The 17,433-nt window shown below is 37.5% G+C and overlaps 2 protein-coding genes across 2 annotated transcripts; one reads left to right on the top strand and one right to left on the bottom strand.

Moving 5' to 3' along the window:
• The first annotated feature begins 1,071 nt into the window (after positions 1-1,071).
• LOC141643977 (disease resistance protein At4g27190-like) lies at positions 1,072-5,697 on the top strand. Its single transcript, XM_074453389.1, has 2 exons — positions 1,072-1,254; positions 2,821-5,697. Exon 2 carries the CDS (start codon positions 2,832-2,834, stop codon positions 5,181-5,183), a length of 2,352 nt encoding a protein of 783 aa, XP_074309490.1. The 5' UTR covers positions 1,072-1,254; positions 2,821-2,831; the 3' UTR covers positions 5,184-5,697.
• Positions 5,698-9,168: 3,471 nt separating this feature from the next.
• LOC141643979 (disease resistance protein UNI-like) lies at positions 9,169-10,801 on the bottom strand. The gene is made up of 2 exons (XM_074453391.1): positions 10,778-10,801; positions 9,169-10,530 (listed from the first exon to the last, which is right to left on the bottom strand). Exon 2 carries the CDS (start codon positions 10,517-10,519, stop codon positions 9,416-9,418), a length of 1,104 nt encoding a protein of 367 aa, XP_074309492.1. The 5' UTR covers positions 10,520-10,530; positions 10,778-10,801; the 3' UTR covers positions 9,169-9,415.
• Positions 10,802-17,433: the final 6,632 nt, after the last annotated feature.

Below are 17,433 nucleotides of genomic sequence, written 5' to 3'. Positions count from 1 at the left end.
TAACATTGTTAATTTTAATATTACTATTATTTATACCTAATTATTTTTTCATATACTCCGTATAACTTTGCTCTTTCACAAACACTTTTTGATAACGTTCTATTTTGTACCCTTTTCACCTAAAACTGAACCAAGTGAACTCTTAAATCAATATTTTTCCCTAAAACTTAATTTAATTGTTGAAAATACTTAAAACTTACAAGATATATTATAATTTATCAAATAATAAATTAATTTACTTGTTATCAATTATTAATATTATTTGTTAAGTTTTAATTAATCAACCAAATTTTATATATTTGTTAAAAATTATATTAGGGCTTGTCGTTTTTTATTTATCTAATTAATTAAATTAGGATTGTTGGTGCTTCGTGGTGGCTACCTAATCAGTCAAATTAGGATGATAAACGACTAGATTTTAAACATCAATCTAGCAAATCGATGCTCCATTATTTCACCTAATTAGAATGATGGTGAACCGTGGACCGTGATTCATGGTGGCTACCTAGTTAATCACTCAAATTATTATTATTATTATTATTATTATTATTATTATTATTATTATTATTATTATTAATGTTCTTCTTCTTCTTCTTCTTCTAATAATAATAATAATAATAATAATAATATTAATATTAATATTAATATTAATATTAAAGTCATTTTCATTAATTCAAATTTCCGATCACTTTAGTTGATTCGATTTTATTGATTCGATTCATTTCGATTCAATTTCGATTTAGCTTTTAGCTTTCACTCCATTCCATTGATTCGATTCATTCAATTCAATTTTAAAAAGCGAAAAAACAAGTACTAGTAGCCAAATTTGTGAACTTTTTTTGCCTTCTTTTTTAAAGACGGCCCTGCTAGGAAATAACCTTCTACTTTTATTTTTATTTACCCACTTAGATATTAAAGACGGCCCTGCTAGGAAATAACCTTCTACTTTTATTTTTATTTACCCACTTAGATATTACTTAACCTGTTTTTAACTTGTGACGGACCGTCTTCGTGTAATCGTTGTCAATGAAAAGGACTAGAAAAGAAAGGGAACCAACCACGTGAAGAAGCTAGAGACCTCATATTTCCAACCAGCTTCGAGGAAGCGACGACTTGTTGTTGCTAAAGTAAAAAAAAAAACGCAATTTCCAGGCAGTTTACTTAGAGAAATCATAATATAAGCGGCAACGACTCTAAATTATAATTGTAAAACACTCACACGTATTAACAAGCAATTCAAGATCATCCCGCCAGGTACCATTTAATTCGTATTGCTCTTAGTTTGGTGATCATATGAATTTCTTATGCATTTTATGTAAATATGTAATCGACTTATTTTAAAACTCGGAGAATTTTCTATATATTTTCCCTCCTTAGTTCTGGCGCTTATTACAACTACAAGGAGAGTTACCAAGACCAACCGATAAGAGTTGTTCTAGCTTAACAAGAGTTATTACACACGTTGATTTGTACAACATATTTATTTTTATTCATTTACCTTTTTCTACTTAGTATATTTATAACCACCTGATCTATCCAGAATTTTCTTTTAAGGAAGTAAAGAGGATCCCTACTCGTATTAAAGGATCTGAGAGTCATAGTGGTGTTAAATATAGAGTAGATCTCAACTCTTGTTATATTATTAGCGATTATACACTTTTTAGGTAATTCATTTGATGCTAGCCAATATAATTGCTTAGTACTCCGTTTGAAAAATGATTGACGGATAGAGGGAGCATTTCAACAATTAGAAATGAGAATTAGAGGTTAGAGAAGTAAACTTTTGTGGGAATATGTAGGTGGAGAATTATATTTTTGTTTAAGACGGAGGTAAAATAGATAATGCAGCTATTAGACTCGCAGTTTTAGTCATTATACTCCTCTATATATATATTCATGTTTAGATACCTAAACTGTCAACAAAAAATGTTTAGATACCTGGAAATTAAATTTCAATTTCGTGACACGCGACGCTTAAGGGTCTGTTTGGATACCAATTTAGGAGGAAATGTGGGGGGAGGGGAGGGGATGGAAATGAATTGTGGTTGTTTGGATAACATAATTGATGGGAGGGGAGGAAGGAGGGAGATGGCAGATTAGATGGAGAATAGATGGAAAATGCTGATAGGATATGATGAATAATATAACAATAATAGAGTCTAAACAAATTTTTCCTTCCAAATCTTGCCATTGTAGGAAAGATTATAGTTTGTTCTATAGGAGAGAAAATAAATCCTCTCAATTCCCTCAATCCCTCCCCTTCCATTTCCCTCCTTCCATGTTTTGTTTCCAAACAAAGGAAATTGAATCCCTCCCTTTCCCTCCCCTCCTTTTCCCTCCAATTCCCACAATCCTAACGGACCCTAAGGGTGTGTTTGGATAGCAAAAGTGGAGTGAAAGAGAGGGAGGGGGAAGGAGGGAAGGGAAAGGAAGAGAAGGGAAGGGGAGGGGGAATAGAGTGTGAGTGTTTGGATACAAATTCCCTCCAAATCTCTCCCCCTCCATTTTCTTTCACCCTCATTTGCTATCCAAACAACGGATTTTAAATCCCCTACTCTCCCTCCCTTTCTTTTCCCTCCAAATCCCCAACACAACGTACAAATGAAGGCTTTTACCCTAGGCCAGATAACAAATTTGATACTCATGTTTACAAGTATGAAGAAACGAATAATAACCAATAATCATGATGGTGTCTAAGATAATATGGCTTTAAAATAGGTTAAATGCGGTTGCGATGATCTTCGAAATCTTTATACTAAAAAGGTGTATTTCAGTATGTAGGCTTGAGTTATAACTGTATTTAAATTGTTCGCTTGCTAGATTAAAGTGCAATGGGTGTGATCTGGACTGGTATAGCCAACTTTTTGGATGGGATAATCAAGAAGCGGCGAAGAGAGATTCCAGATAGTGTTGCTGAATCTCAAGCTGGCAATCTTAGTTTTCCGCAACCAGAACAGCAAGATCATAAGCGCAGGAAAGTAACATCGTCAAAGGAAACTGGTGTTTCTGTTCGGCTAGAATGTGAGATCATGACCCCAATTTCGGGTTGGTTAAAAGATGATAGGGTGAACACAATAGGTATTTATGGAATGGGCGGGATTGGAAAGACGACTCTTATGAAGCAACTACACAATCGGCTTAAAAATCATGCTGCTGTACAATGTAAGACAGGCAGCGGTGGTATTGCTTGGGTAACTGTAGGTATGAATTTCACCGTCTACAATTTACAGCACCGTATTGCCAAGGCAGTTGGGCTTGATTTGCAGGACGAGAAGGATGCCACCAGAAGAGCTGCCCGTTTACATGCCTTTTTAGTCCGCGTATCTTGGTACGTAATCTTCCTTGATGATCTGTGGGGTGAATTTCGTGTGGATCAAGTAGGAATTCCCACACAGTGCAACCTGATAATTATTTCACGCTCCTTACACGTTTGTCGTGCTCTTCGCTGCCAAAAGGTTATCAGGGTTAGTCCTCTTCCTCAGGACGAGGCGTGGCAGCTGTTTTACACAATTGTTGGTAACAGCGTGCTAGATACTAAAGAGATCTTGCCGATAGGTAAAAGATTATGTGACATCTGTGGCGGTGTTCCGCTTGCTATAAATGGATTGGCAAAAAAGATGAGAGGCGTGGCTGATGCCTCTGGTTGGAGCAAAGCCCTCGACAGTTTAATCCGAAATCCTATGGGAGATGCTGCTTTGGATGCCACGTTTAGTAGCTTAAGGCGTTCTTATGATAACTTGAGCAATCCCAAACTGAAGACATGTTTATTGTATTGTGCATTATACCCGATGGGTGATGCCATAAGGAAACAGGAACTGATCCGCCTTTGGATCGGAGAAATGCTCATAGATGATGTCGAATCTTTGCAGGCACAGTATGACATGGGACATTCAATTTTGAATAAGCTTCTCAACTCTTGTATCCTCGAAACCTCTCATGATGAAAGCACGGTGAAGATCCATTATCTCATCAAGCTTATGGCCCTTTCCATTGCCGGGGATAGTTTCAGGGTCTCAAATACCCCTCAGTTGACGAAGAATCCTTTGGAATCGGAATCCTGGGAAAGTTTCAAAGTTATATCCTCTATCAAATCAATTCCTTCGGCAACTTTTGGCTCCCCTCAAAATTGTCCAAGTCTATCCACCTTACTTTTGCAACATAGCTGCCTGTCCGAGCTTCCGGATTCTATATTTGTGCAAATGAGTTCCCTTAGAGTGCTCAATCTGTCTCATACGTCCATTCAGAGGCTCCCCAGCTCTACCGGTAAGCTACATAAGCTTCGGCTTTTAGATATTAGTCATTGTCCAAACCTCAAGGTTGTGCCCTCGATCGCAAAGCTGGAGAAATTGCGGTTCTTGAATCTCTGTCAGACGCCAATCAAACACGTCCCTCGCAGTCTTTACAGATTAGAAATGCTCAAGGAGCTCAACTTATCCTCCGCTTCCAATCAACTAAAGATCTCATGGGATGTGTTGATCTCTTTACCCCGACTAAAACGGCTATCATGCAGTATTACCAACAGCGGGGACCTACAACGTTTAAAAACACTAGAAATTCTTGGTGCCAGATTCGTCAACTGTATTGAGCTCACTGAGTACGTCAGATCGAACCATTGGCGCAGTCTAAAATCCTTCCATCTACAGGTTGGGCACAGTAGAGACTGTACACGGCCTTACACCAGGGCGGTGTCCCTAAATGGTTGCTCCTTGAATGGTCTAATAGGGAAACCTATTGTGTTTCCAGATAACATTCAGGAGTTTACAGTCAACGGATGCCAAGGTTTCCATAACCTTAATCTCGGCAACAGTTATGATGATATGTTGGTTTCCGAAGGGCAATGTGGGCTTACACGGCCAGCTTCACCCTTTTCTAGCCTAGTGACATGTACCATCACAAGGTGCCATGATGTTGAGCAACTTTTCACAGCAAGTTGCATTCAAAAACTACCACATCTCGAATCAATTGAGATAGAAGATTGCAAACAACTCAAGGAAGTAATAGCAGACGAGACTGTCCAGGAAAACGGTCCCATCAATCTCCCACGTCTACGACGCTTTGTTCTCTATAACTTGCCTCAGTTGAATAGCATTTGCAAGACTCAACTTGTTTCTGTTTCCCTCTGCTCCCTTGAGATAATAGGCTGTCCGAGATTAAAACAAAACAATATTCTTTCTTCCTCGTAAATATCGAATGCGTTTTTTTCTCAGCATAAAGTGAGCCATAACTGGGTGATTGGAACCAGAACTAGCAGTTTAGAAGCATATGGAATAAAGCAGGTTTGCTCCTGGAACCAGCATAAAGTGAAAGTACTAGTATTTGAAAAGTGGGGAATTTTCAAATATTTCGGACAGAGTATGATGCAAGTGACCCTCTACATGATGACCTGAACGGATACAATGGCCTTTTCAAGCAAATACATCTGAAGCAACAACTCCCTGAAACAACACAAGCACTTGTTTAATTATGCATCTGAAGTTACTGTCGTATGTGTTGGTGATTTAAGAGTAATTACCGGTTCATTTGGCGTAATTAAGGTCGGTTCATTGATGGGTAATTTCTAAATAATATAATACGAGTTCGGGAAGTACGGAGTGTACGCTCGTATAATTATTTACGGGATTGCGGAATAGTTTTCATTTAAACAACTATAACGAGGGGTTTTCGGGGCAATGCCCGAGAAACTTTGACGGGTTTTAATTCCCACACTAGACATTAAATATGTCGGAATTTGCAACTTTTCACAAATACATCCCCATATACCTTTTCATATCTATATAAATAGAATCGGAATTTGTGAAAAGTTGCAACTTTTCACAAATACATCCCCCTGTACCTTTTCATATCTATATAAATAGAATGGATTGAAGATGTATGAAAAACAGAAAAATCTTCTTTTGCATCATAAAGAACGAACAACATAATATCGTATAACAAAATACTTCTATATTATGTCTCTGTTTTTTTGTGCCAAAAATCAGAGGGCACCGTCTTATCTCAGTAGAAAGTTCGATTATACCCAGGCACTATTAAGGGTCGAATTATTCTATTAGGAAAGTGGAGTCGATTCGGTACGGTGTAATTATTGTCAATCCTTGTTCGTGCATATCCAATTTCTAACAGTATGTTGTTGTAAATATTTATATTTAATAATATAGCTAAGTCAAAATTATGTCACATCCTCCCTTGAGTTTACTGTAAAGCCTGTAAATGAGGTTCGCTATCTATCTCGTAACTAAGAGCATCCGCAAAGGTGGAAACTTACCTCCCCAAATGCCCCCTCTCTCATCAAATGGGAAACCTCACCATTGCACATACCTCCCCATAATATGAGGTTCCACTGTTTTTAGGGGAGGTCCCCAAAGAAAAAGTAAGGGTAATTTGTATACTTTTGGAGAGGTTCCCAAATTATAGGTGTAAATTAATATTTTGGGGAGCCCCATTGTTGCATATATGTAGATATAAATTGGGGAGGGTAGATGGAAAAGTTAGTGGAAAATGCGGTGGACGAATAAGAGAAAGAGAGATAAAATATGGGGCACCTCACCTTTGCGGATGCTCTAAGCAAGCAGAAGTGAACTGTACAAAAAAAAAAAGTCATACTACTTTTTTGAATTCATTTTTGAAATAATGCTCAAAATAAAATATTTGTCGTTTTGGGTCGGTTTTGAAAATATTTGTCAAAATAGTGTCCACGTAGACTCGGGATTTCTAGACTGAAACACGCCACTACCAATGGCGTGTTTTGTGAAGGAAACACGCCATTGCTAATGGCGTGTCTTTACAACAAATTTTTTCCTAACTGAAAACTTTAAAAAAAAAAAAAAAATTCATACATAGACACGCCATAGGGAGTGGCGTGTTTCCGCTCCGAAACCCGCCATTTCCAATGACGTTTTTGTTTTAGTCCATTTTTTGATGAAGTTTCTTTCCCTACTCATTATAAACACGCCATTGGTAGTGGCGTGTTTTAGGTCCAGAAATTCCGAGCTTACGTGGACACCATTTTGACAAATATTTTCAAAACCGACCCAAAACGACAAATATTTTATTTTTGAGCATTATTTCAAAAATGGATTCTACTTTTTTTTAATAGCTTAGGAATCTACATGCATATACCCAACATACATAAACCGCTTCAAAGTTATCTCAAATAGCCTTAATCGTGCGTAAACGCAGCCTAGTAGTTGGCTATGTAATTTCCCAGCAGGAACCAGTTTTTTTCATCTAGGTTAACTTAAATGTGTGTGTACATATAAACGTATTTTCTGCAAATGAAAAACTTAAACGAGTGACATAGAGAACATACCAGCCGCAGCAAAAGTGAGGTTAAAACCATTCAGATGATCCTCTTCACGCGAATCACCAACACAAAATGCTCGAACTTCTACATCACCAATAATAGAGTTCCATGCTGTATTCAAGAAATATGTTTGCGAACAGATTGTGGGAAAGTAAACTAATTCAGTTAACAAGTATTTCAGTAAAATAAAACTTTTCACATTTTCCATGAATCCACAGTCAGTATATATCATTACCGAACATTCAATACAATCCTTGGATCATGCAAAAACAGTATAAGGTTGCCATTACATACAAATATTGAGATGTGACGACCTAGAATCAGCTTGCAGTCACTACACCAGTTGAAGCCCTGAACAAAGGTTTCCCTTTGTTTGGTAAGTTAAAAGACTTCGGGGGAAATAGAGAGATCCATCTTCCTCTCCCGAGAAGAAAAAAAAAAAAATGCAAAATCCTTCCAACATGAGAAAATTTAGAAAGAAAAGTACCATCTAATTACGTATGGGGATTACTGCCAAAGATAGAGACGCACAAATCTATTGAATGTAGTACAAAAAATGTGAAAAAAAAAAAAGTTCGGCAGTGTCATATTGAACGGCCAAAACCAGATCTGCCACAAAATGTACAATGGCTTAAATGCAGGTTTTGGGATCCGGAGTACGATAACTGGCTGCATAAAGGTGAACAGTGAACCACATCCTCTATACAAGTCATGTTGCTGCAAATCACGGCTAACTTTGACCACTATTTCCTTTCCCGTATACTTATTGACCACCATTAGGAATCCAACATACATAAGACTATGCCATTATCATGTGATTCAGGTCTCACTTAGAAGAAAAACAAGATTATGATTTATGAACCTATGTGTTTTTTTATCCAATATTATGATGAAACTTAAAGGAAAAAAGGATACAAAAGAAGCAAGATCATACAAGTAAGGGAATTTTACCTTGGAATTCTACATGATACGGATCTTTTTATGTAACCAGTTGATCTTCAAAATTCAGCATCTGTTTAACACTAAGATCATAAGAAATATGATAATTTAAACCACTTGAAACCTTGAACAGGGCGGCTAATTGTCAAAAAAACAATTGAGATTTACTGGCAACTATGGAAGAAAATACAAGGATCTATATCGTAGATAGGGTGTTTATTTCTTAATGGGATGACCCTTCGTAATAAACATAGAATCCAACAACGCCTTTTTCTTACGAGTGATAGAGGCGGATTTTTGTCACCTCCAGCACCCCACAGTACCAAATTGTCTTCCTCAAGCACTAACTACTACTACCTACATCCCATAAATGACCCATTTCTATTTTGATGGCCAAACAATATCAATTTTAACCAATATTTCAGAAAAGGTAATGTGAAAATGACACTTTTAGAAAATCAACTGTATCAAACTTTACACTGCATATCCCCATATATTTGGAGAAGTTAGTAATCACGGTGGTTGATCACCAAAGTCAACTGAAGAAAATATAAATGGGATGGCGGTCATACAATGTTTCTTGTACTGGCTGATTGTTTGCAACAGTTGAGGAATGTGTCGCATGCGGCTTGAATTTATGAAAAGAAGCAATACATATGAGAATTCTACATCAAAAAATACGATGTTAAAGGGATGTAGTCTGCAGAGCAAAACCAAGGCCTCTACTAATCATCTTAGTTTCTTAAGGTTTAGACTTGATGTTGTCAGATTGAGAAATAACTGGTTCATAACTCAATTTCGACTTAAAACAATAAGCAGAGCAAAGGAAGTATCCAGCAGACCCAAGAAAAAGAATAGATTTTTAAATTTTAACCACAGATGCACATAGAAAACCCTCAGCAACTAGCACAACAAAACAGCCATGCAGAGACAAAAGTCTGACAATGTATGCTATAGATTATTTACCCAAAACAATATACCACCTTTTTCATTGATATTTAGGAATAACATGAAATACATATCAAAAACATATTAACAACCTAATTCTATGGTGGTACCTCCAAACTGATTCACAGAGTTCTGAAGAACCTCCTCTATTTTGTCCAAGTAATTTCTTTGCTCCAGGAGTAAACTCTACAAAATCTCTCTCCACTTAAGTTCACGATATCTACCATCTCATTCAAGCTGATCAGTTAGAACCTCAAATAAAACGTCATTGCTAATCCCTAGATTCACTCTATGTCTCCATTCGCGGATATCGTCAATGCCACACATACCGGTAGCTGTTTCTACAATAACACGTGGGACTCCACAACATTTCTTGGACAGTAACTTAGGGACGTCATTCAGCTGAGAAATGCGTCCAGAGTCTATTCCCGCTTCAATCATGAACAAAGCAAGTGCCTCTTCTTCAGAAAGAGGATTGACTTGAACAGTTTCAAAACTATTCAACAGTCTACAAGCTAAAGCGCAGCTAGTGGTAATCACGAGTTTACAGTAACTTCCTTCAGAAGAACGTGGAATCCCTATGTGTTCAAGGGAGAGATTTGCTTCAGAGACAGCATCTAAGAATATCACAGTCCTTCCATGACTTACGAGTGTCTCAAATAGTTTTTTCGCCCTTGCTGTCGTGTCATGAATGCTAGACAGATCGCATTTCACTGCCATGGCAATATAATCTTGTAAATCCTTGATGCTGCACGGATGAGGGCATGTGACCCAGAAGACATAATCAAACATCTCACCAAAATTCAGTGCATAGTTATGCAGATGCTTCATCAAGGTGGTCTTACCAATTCCTTTTACCCCGTGAATTGCAACCCTCTCTACGTTAGAATCCAATAACAGAAGCTGAAGTTGCGTCTCTGAGGACTTTTGGCCAATCAACTTGTTGACTGGAATATGCTTACCGCGGCTTGGACCCTGAACAACTAATCCACGACGTGAGCCACACACCGAACATAAACAATCCTTACACTTGTGTGCAACCGTTGCACCACTACATCTTTGAACACTCACCTTCTTCACCCAGACTCCCATGTCACAATCTTCTACGCGGGCCTGTCTTTTAGACTGAGGAAATCCTTCCTCATCCCTAAGAGCTCGAGCACTCCACGTGCCAAACTCAGAGACTCGTTTTCTCTTCTTGCATTTTCCAAACATCTCCACATATGAGGCATTTAAAAGCTCAGTTTTATTACTGAGTAAATCCTCATCTCGTGATTCTCCCCCCCGTAAGATCGTTAAGAGCAGGATCCAGAAGACGGCATTCGGCCTCATATCAGAAGTTTCTGTACAAGAACCAAACCAGGCCAAGTGTTCAGAATTTCAGCAAGAGAAGGTGTTACAATCAAGACCAATGCAACAAATAGACTAGCGAATAGTCCATACATGTCAAAAAAATTGAAGTCATGCAATGAGATACGGAGTAAATGATAGGATATCTAGATATGTACACTTAGAAACAATCAAACAAGTCTCCATACTAACAACCTTAACCAGAAACAAAATACAAGTTGAAGCACTTATTTAAACAACCGTAGTATAATGAGAACCGGGATGGATTTCAAGGGGAATAGTGAGTCTGATATTGTTGGGAAATAAGCGCCAATCTCCCATGCGCAACGGAAGCAACCAATCGACAAGTAAACCGTAAAAGCAAATAAATGTAAGCAATAATAAGACGAGACGATATTTTAGGGTCAAACCTGGGCAAAAAAACCTTCCAAACCGGAAGTAAAACCCACCACCAAAAAACGACTAATCCACTATAATAATATAGTACAAGATAACGTAACCGTCCGAATTAATACCAATTAAAACCCACAATAATATAAGATAACAACCTCTAGCCTCCAAAGAATATTAGTCAATGCCACTAATATCACCCCTAGAGTAACCTCCTAAATTATTGTATAAAAACACCCGTTGTACTCCACCTCACCCTCAAACCCCGACTTTTTAGTCACTTTGTTTGATTACATTTTGTTGTGAGATACTTTTTCCAAAGGATTTCAATCCTTTATATAGCATTGCGAAATACGTTAGATTTTATTATAATAAAATCTTTTTCACGTTATCCATGAATGAATTAATAACATTCATGTGTTTTCACGTACTTGTAAAAACTAGTGAATGTTTCATTCATTTACACCTAAAGTTACATGTACATCATCAATATTGTACATGTAACACTTAGAAACTTTAATATCTTGTGGTGGATGTTTTATCCCAACAAATCTCCCCCTCCACCACAAGAGAACATAGCCGAGGAATCAACCATTGGCCTTATGAAATTACCAGCTGCACACCCGAGTTAATATCCGGTCCTCACCTTAACTCATTATCACGGCCAATGCACCGTGTACAGCTTATACCCAGTCAATTACGTTACTTGACTCCGAAGAGAAACCTCTTACTCTCCACCTTTCTACCAGCAGGAATTTTACCTTTGCGCCCGTCTGTAACCTGAAAACAATCCACCTTCGTCGCCTCTACCCACTACAAGAAAACACGACAAAGGCGACAGACATGCTACAGTCGCCAATTTGGCGACAGAAAAAAAAAACGGGCGACCACTAGCCGTCGCCAATTTGGCGACTATACCTTTTTATCCAAAAATCCGTATGAAATCCACGGGCGACGCAATATTATCCAAATTGGCGATCAAATCGATCAGCCAAATTTGGCGACCAAAACCCGTCGCCAATTTGGCGACCAAAAACGGTCGCCAACCCTCTGTTTATTTTTTTTTCGCCAATTTCTTCACCCCGTCTCCTTCATTCACTCTATCATCAACATAAAAAAAAAAAAAAAAAAGCGCCCAGAAATCCGACGACCCGACGCCACCACCAACTACAACGACCACCGGACGCCACCACTCGCCGCCGCCATCCGCACACTACATCCCTACCGACCCTTTGTTTATAATAAAGGTTTGTTTTCGACTCAAATCGATTTAATTACTTCAATCCTTTTTATTTTGTTTAAGTTGTGATGCTTATTTAGTATCTAGTTGTAATTTATACATTAGTGATGCTTATTATTGTATGTAGTTGTAATTTAATTAGCATTTTTGTTAATTAATTTGAGTTAGGGTTAAAAATTGGGGTTTTTGTTAAATTAGTAATGTGATTTGATTAGGGGATGTAATTGAAGGTAATCTTGATAATATTAGTATTATTGAAGGTAGTAGCTTAGTTTTAGTAATATTGAAGTAGTATTGTTGAAGGTAGTATAGTTTTATGAAGGTAGTATAATGTTAGGATTGTATAAATTTGCCTTATAATTAACCAAATTAAGTTAGAATGATTTAATTAGCATTTTTGTTAATTAATTTGAGTTAGGGTTAGAAATTAGCATTTTTGACAACTTGTATAATTAACCAAATTAATTAAGTTAAAATGATTTAATTAGCATTTTTGTTAATTAATTAGCATTTTTCTTGAATGGAATGAGCATGATGTATAAATTTGTTAAATTAGTAATGTCATTTGATTAGGGGATTGTATAAATTTGCCTTATAATTTTGACAACTTGTTTAATATATAATGACCTAGTACTCGTTCAAGAATTACTCATTAGGAGCAATTCTTGAATAGTCCCCATTTTGGGATCGTCTTTGCGTTCAAGTCACTTAGGTAGTAAACACATAGTTGTGATTTTATTAATGAGAAAAGAATTTGGTTGCAAATTTCTCCAATGTTCTCTGAATACATATGTGGAATATGTATCTTTTCCACATTGTGTATTTGGAGAACTAAGGGAATTCTTTTTAATTTTTTCTCATTAATAATTCACAAATGTGTGTTTGCTAGTGACTTGAAACGTACATTGATGGGTTTAGGTTGGAGTGATAAGGACCCAATTGAAATCTTGAAATTAGCATAAAATGGAGGATGAGATAACCATTGCTTTTTTTGTTGAAATTAAATATTATTATTTAAAATGGTTAGTTTGCTATATATTGCTTATAGATTAAAATGAAGAGATCTCGAACGTAGGGGATGTACGAAGAAAGAGTAGATAAGAAGAAACGTCCTATCGCTAGATTTGTAAAGGGAGTTCGTGGATTTATTGAATTTGCTAGATGTCAAGATTCATATGATTTGGAACAACATAAACTTAGGTGTCCTTGTACTAAATGTAAAAACTTAAAATATTTATTTGACATTGAAGTAGAAGAGCATCTTGTTACAAATGGTTTTTTTCCAAACTACTACAATTGGATCTCCCATGGAGAAAAATATTATCCCGAAGAGCCTCAAATCCAACAAAATGAGAACCCATATAGAGAAATGGTACTTGATGCCTTTCGGTCTAATGATTTCATTAATGACGACCGTGTACCAATGATTGATGAAGAACAACCAAACCCAAGAGCAAAAGCCTTTTTTGACATGCTAAGTGCTTCCGAAAAAAAACCTTATATGAGGGGAGTAGAATGACATTGTTACAAGTTGCATCCAGGATAGTTTCTTTAAAATGTGAGTATAATATGCCATTTAAAGCCGTTGATAGTATTCCTACGTTGGTTGAGGATGTTATACCCGATAATAATGTTATGACCCTAAATTTCTATAATACCAAGAAAGTGGTCAAAGGTCTTCAACTTCCACATGAAAAGATTGATGCATGTCCTAAAGGATGTATGCTTTTTTGGAAAGATGATGTTTTGCTTGACAAATGTAAGAAATGTCAAAGGGATAGATATGAGACAAGTGAAGGAAATATTGTTTTGAAGGGGAAGAAGGGTAATAAAAGGAGTGGAAAGAGAAAGAAACCAATATCAAAAAACACATTAATTTATTTTCCATTAGCTCCTAGACTTCAAAGAATGTATGCCACGAAAAATCTTGCCAACCAAATGAGATGGCACAAAGAAAATCCTCGTACACCAGGAAAGATGTGTCATCCGAGTGACGGGGAGGAGTGGAAGCGTTTTGATAGGTTATATCCCGATTTTGTCGAGGAACCTCGCAATGTGAGACTTGGCTTGTGTACGGATGGGTTTGACCCTTTTGGTCAGTTTGGTAGAAACTACTCGTGTTGGCCCGTAATGACCACGCCGTACAACTTACCTCCTTGGCTTTGTCTGAAAAGACAATTTATTTTCCTCTCTTTACTTATTCCCGGTCCTGATAACCCAAAAAACCATCTGGATGTTTATTTACAACCGTTGGTGGAGGAACTGAAGTATTTGTGGGAAGTTGGTGTAGAAACATTTGATGTGTCGAAGAAGCAAAATTTCCAACTAAGAGCTTCATTGTTATGGACTATAAATGATTTTCCCGCATATGGTATGCTATCGGGATGGGCAAATCCGGGGGCGAAAGGCATGTCCTTATTGCATGGATAGGAGTAAAGCATTTTATCTTCCTAATTCCAAAAAAATTAGTTGGTTTGATTGTCATAGATGTTTCTTACCGGATGGACATATTCATAGAGAGAACAAGAAATCTTTCTTAAAAGGTAAGGAGGTGCGTGACAATGCTCCGGTTCGACTCAAGGGGATGAGATATGGGAGGTCGTCGTGATTTGCCAACAACTCACGATGGGATCAAGAAGAGTTTAAAGAGTTGAAAAAGAAAAAAAATGGTTGGTTTAAAAGAAGTATTTTTTGGTAGCTTCCCTACTGGAAAACAATGTTGATCAGACACAATTTGGATGTGATGCACATAGAGAAGAACTTCTTTGAGTTACTTATGTGGGTTAATATCCGTATACTACCCTTTAATTGCAGGACTATAACGTAAATTTAAACATGCAATTTATAGTCATAAAACGAAAAACATAATGAAATGATTAATGTATAGAAATCAACCTCGGGTCCTTTGATGCACGGCGTAAAGAACAGAAATCAAACCAGATTCCCTCCTAATTGTTGCACCCAAGACCTTGTCCGAGATATGCCCTTGTGCTAGATGTTGTTCTCCGATTGCTTTGCAATATTGGGAGAACTGATGTGTGTTTTTCTTTCGAGATGAGAGATCTCAGGTTTTTCAGAGGAGAATTATCTTCCAAACCCTAATTTTGTTTCAAATGATGATTAGGTCAGAAGGGAGGAGAAGCTCTCCCTTTTGATCCCTCTCACTCGGCAAAACCGAGACCCACACAAGGGAAGTGGGCTTCCACTTCCTCTTGGTTTTAACTTGTGGTCCGGTTCATTAAATTCCAAATGTATATGACGCGTCGATTATAAATCATTATCGGTTATCGGAAATTAAGGCATCAGCTAATAATACGGGTTAGCTGAATTATTAATACGTGTCCGACAAAACAGTATTGTATAATTTATTCAATATACATTAATTAAATATAAAACGCTTATATTTAATTTTACGAATTAAGCCTTAGCTCATGATATTTAATCCGTATTAAATATAATATCTCAACATCACATTTTGACTAATTACTAGTCAAATAACTCGGACTAACTGGTTAGTCAATTTTGGCATCTACATGACAGTATTTTCATACCGTCACATCTCTCGAACGTATCCTATAGGTGTGACTTTTAGGGACCAGTTGATCACTGCCATCTGTATGACAATAACGTCAAACTTATCTAGCAAGCCAACCGTTATTGATAAACGTGGATCAACTGATAATAATACCAAAGTATGCCCTTTGATCCTTTTAGAGGTTTATAAGTCCTTGCACTAACTGTTAAGGACACCAACCCCAACAAGCTCCCACTTGTCCGTACAAGTGTATGTGCAATGACGTTATCCGCACTAACTGGAGGACACAAGCTCCAACAAACTCCCACTTGTCCGAACAAGTGTATGTGCGATAACCGATTCTCATATTCATTTAAAATTTCTCCCACTCAATGTAAAACAATTTGCAGATCTGGATCCACAAAGGTCGTATTTTACAATCGATCTGTATCTAGAGTGGTTTCCCCGACTAGAGAGTAACTTAACCGATAAAACGAATCCGTATCCGAGCATGGCCATGCATTTCGATTCTGACTCCTCGAGTGGCCCTGAGAAATATCGAGTACCCGATAAAGGCTGAATATTTCCTTCAACTCGACTCCTTCCGATCTAAGCACAACATGAAATGACCCGAAAAAAAATCTACTTGGCCCCCTATTACGGATGACCGTGAGAAAGAAACCAAAGTCACCCAAAATCTGCCGTAGTCTCAAGAGACAATCGATAGTCAAAGAATCGACTCTTAGGATCACCATGGAAGTCCTATCCACGACCCAAGGCGCGAATGTTATAAAACATTTAGGACTCCACGTCGATGTCACAATGGTGTCCTACGAAATATCCGTATAAATCGCCTCTGTGATTGGTCAGTCAACTGGTTGACTTATGGCTCTTAGAACCCACCATCAACCAACGTCACAAAATAATTGCCAGAGTTATCAGCTCATATGGGCAATTAAGGACAACAAAATATAATGTTTGTTCAGTTCACTTTGTGGTGTTCAAAATTGTCGTACAATTCCACATGAAAAACAAAATATATATATAAAATATCAAAACGATGATGTCGTATAGAGTACAAAGGAGAATGAATCTAATCCATAAAAGAGTACTACAACTCAGGAACACGTTTGATTCCCATGGAATTAACATGCCCTTCATGCTTATCTTGTCGTAATGCTTTAGTGAGAGGATCTGCTATGTTATCATCTGTAGCAATCTTTTCTATCACTACTTCCTTTTGCTCCACGTAATCTCGGATTAGATGAGCTTTCCGTTGTACATGTCTAGACTTGTTGCTAGACTTTGGCTCCTTAGCTTGGAAGATGGCACCACTATTGTCGCAATAGATGGTGATCGGGTCATTCGAACTAGGCACTACAGATAGTCCATGTAAGAATTGACGCATCCATATCGCTTCCTTTGTTGCTTCAGACGCGGCATAGTACTCGGACTCAGTCGTAGAATCTGCTGTAATTTGTTTCGAACTCTTCCAGTGATCAGCGCCATTAAGAGTAAAAACGAATCCAGACCGAGATTTCGAGTCATCTCGATCCGTTTGGAAGCTAGCATCTCACAGAATCGGGTTGCGCATAGCTTTTGAGAGCCTCCATAAGTCAATGCCCAATCTTTAGTCCTCCGGAGGTACTTAAGAATGTTCTTGACAAACCAATGTGGTTCACCTGGTTCTTTGTTGGAATCGACTTGTCATACTCAATGCATATGCCACGTCCGGACGTGTGCATATCATGG

Source organism: Silene latifolia, chromosome 2, assembly GCF_048544455.1.
Source record: "Silene latifolia isolate original U9 population chromosome 2, ASM4854445v1, whole genome shotgun sequence".
Lineage (NCBI taxonomy): Eukaryota > Viridiplantae > Streptophyta > Magnoliopsida > Caryophyllales > Caryophyllaceae > Silene > Silene latifolia.
This window is presented reverse-complemented; position numbering and strand designations above follow the sequence as displayed.

Excerpts from the sequence above, each read along its gene's own strand:
- LOC141643977 (XM_074453389.1), top strand. The coding sequence starts at position 2,832 with ATGGGTGTGATCTGGACTGGTATAGCCAACTTTTTGGATGGGATAATC.
- LOC141643979 (XM_074453391.1), bottom strand. The coding sequence starts at position 10,519 with ATGAGGCCGAATGCCGTCTTCTGGATCCTGCTCTTAACGATCTTACGG.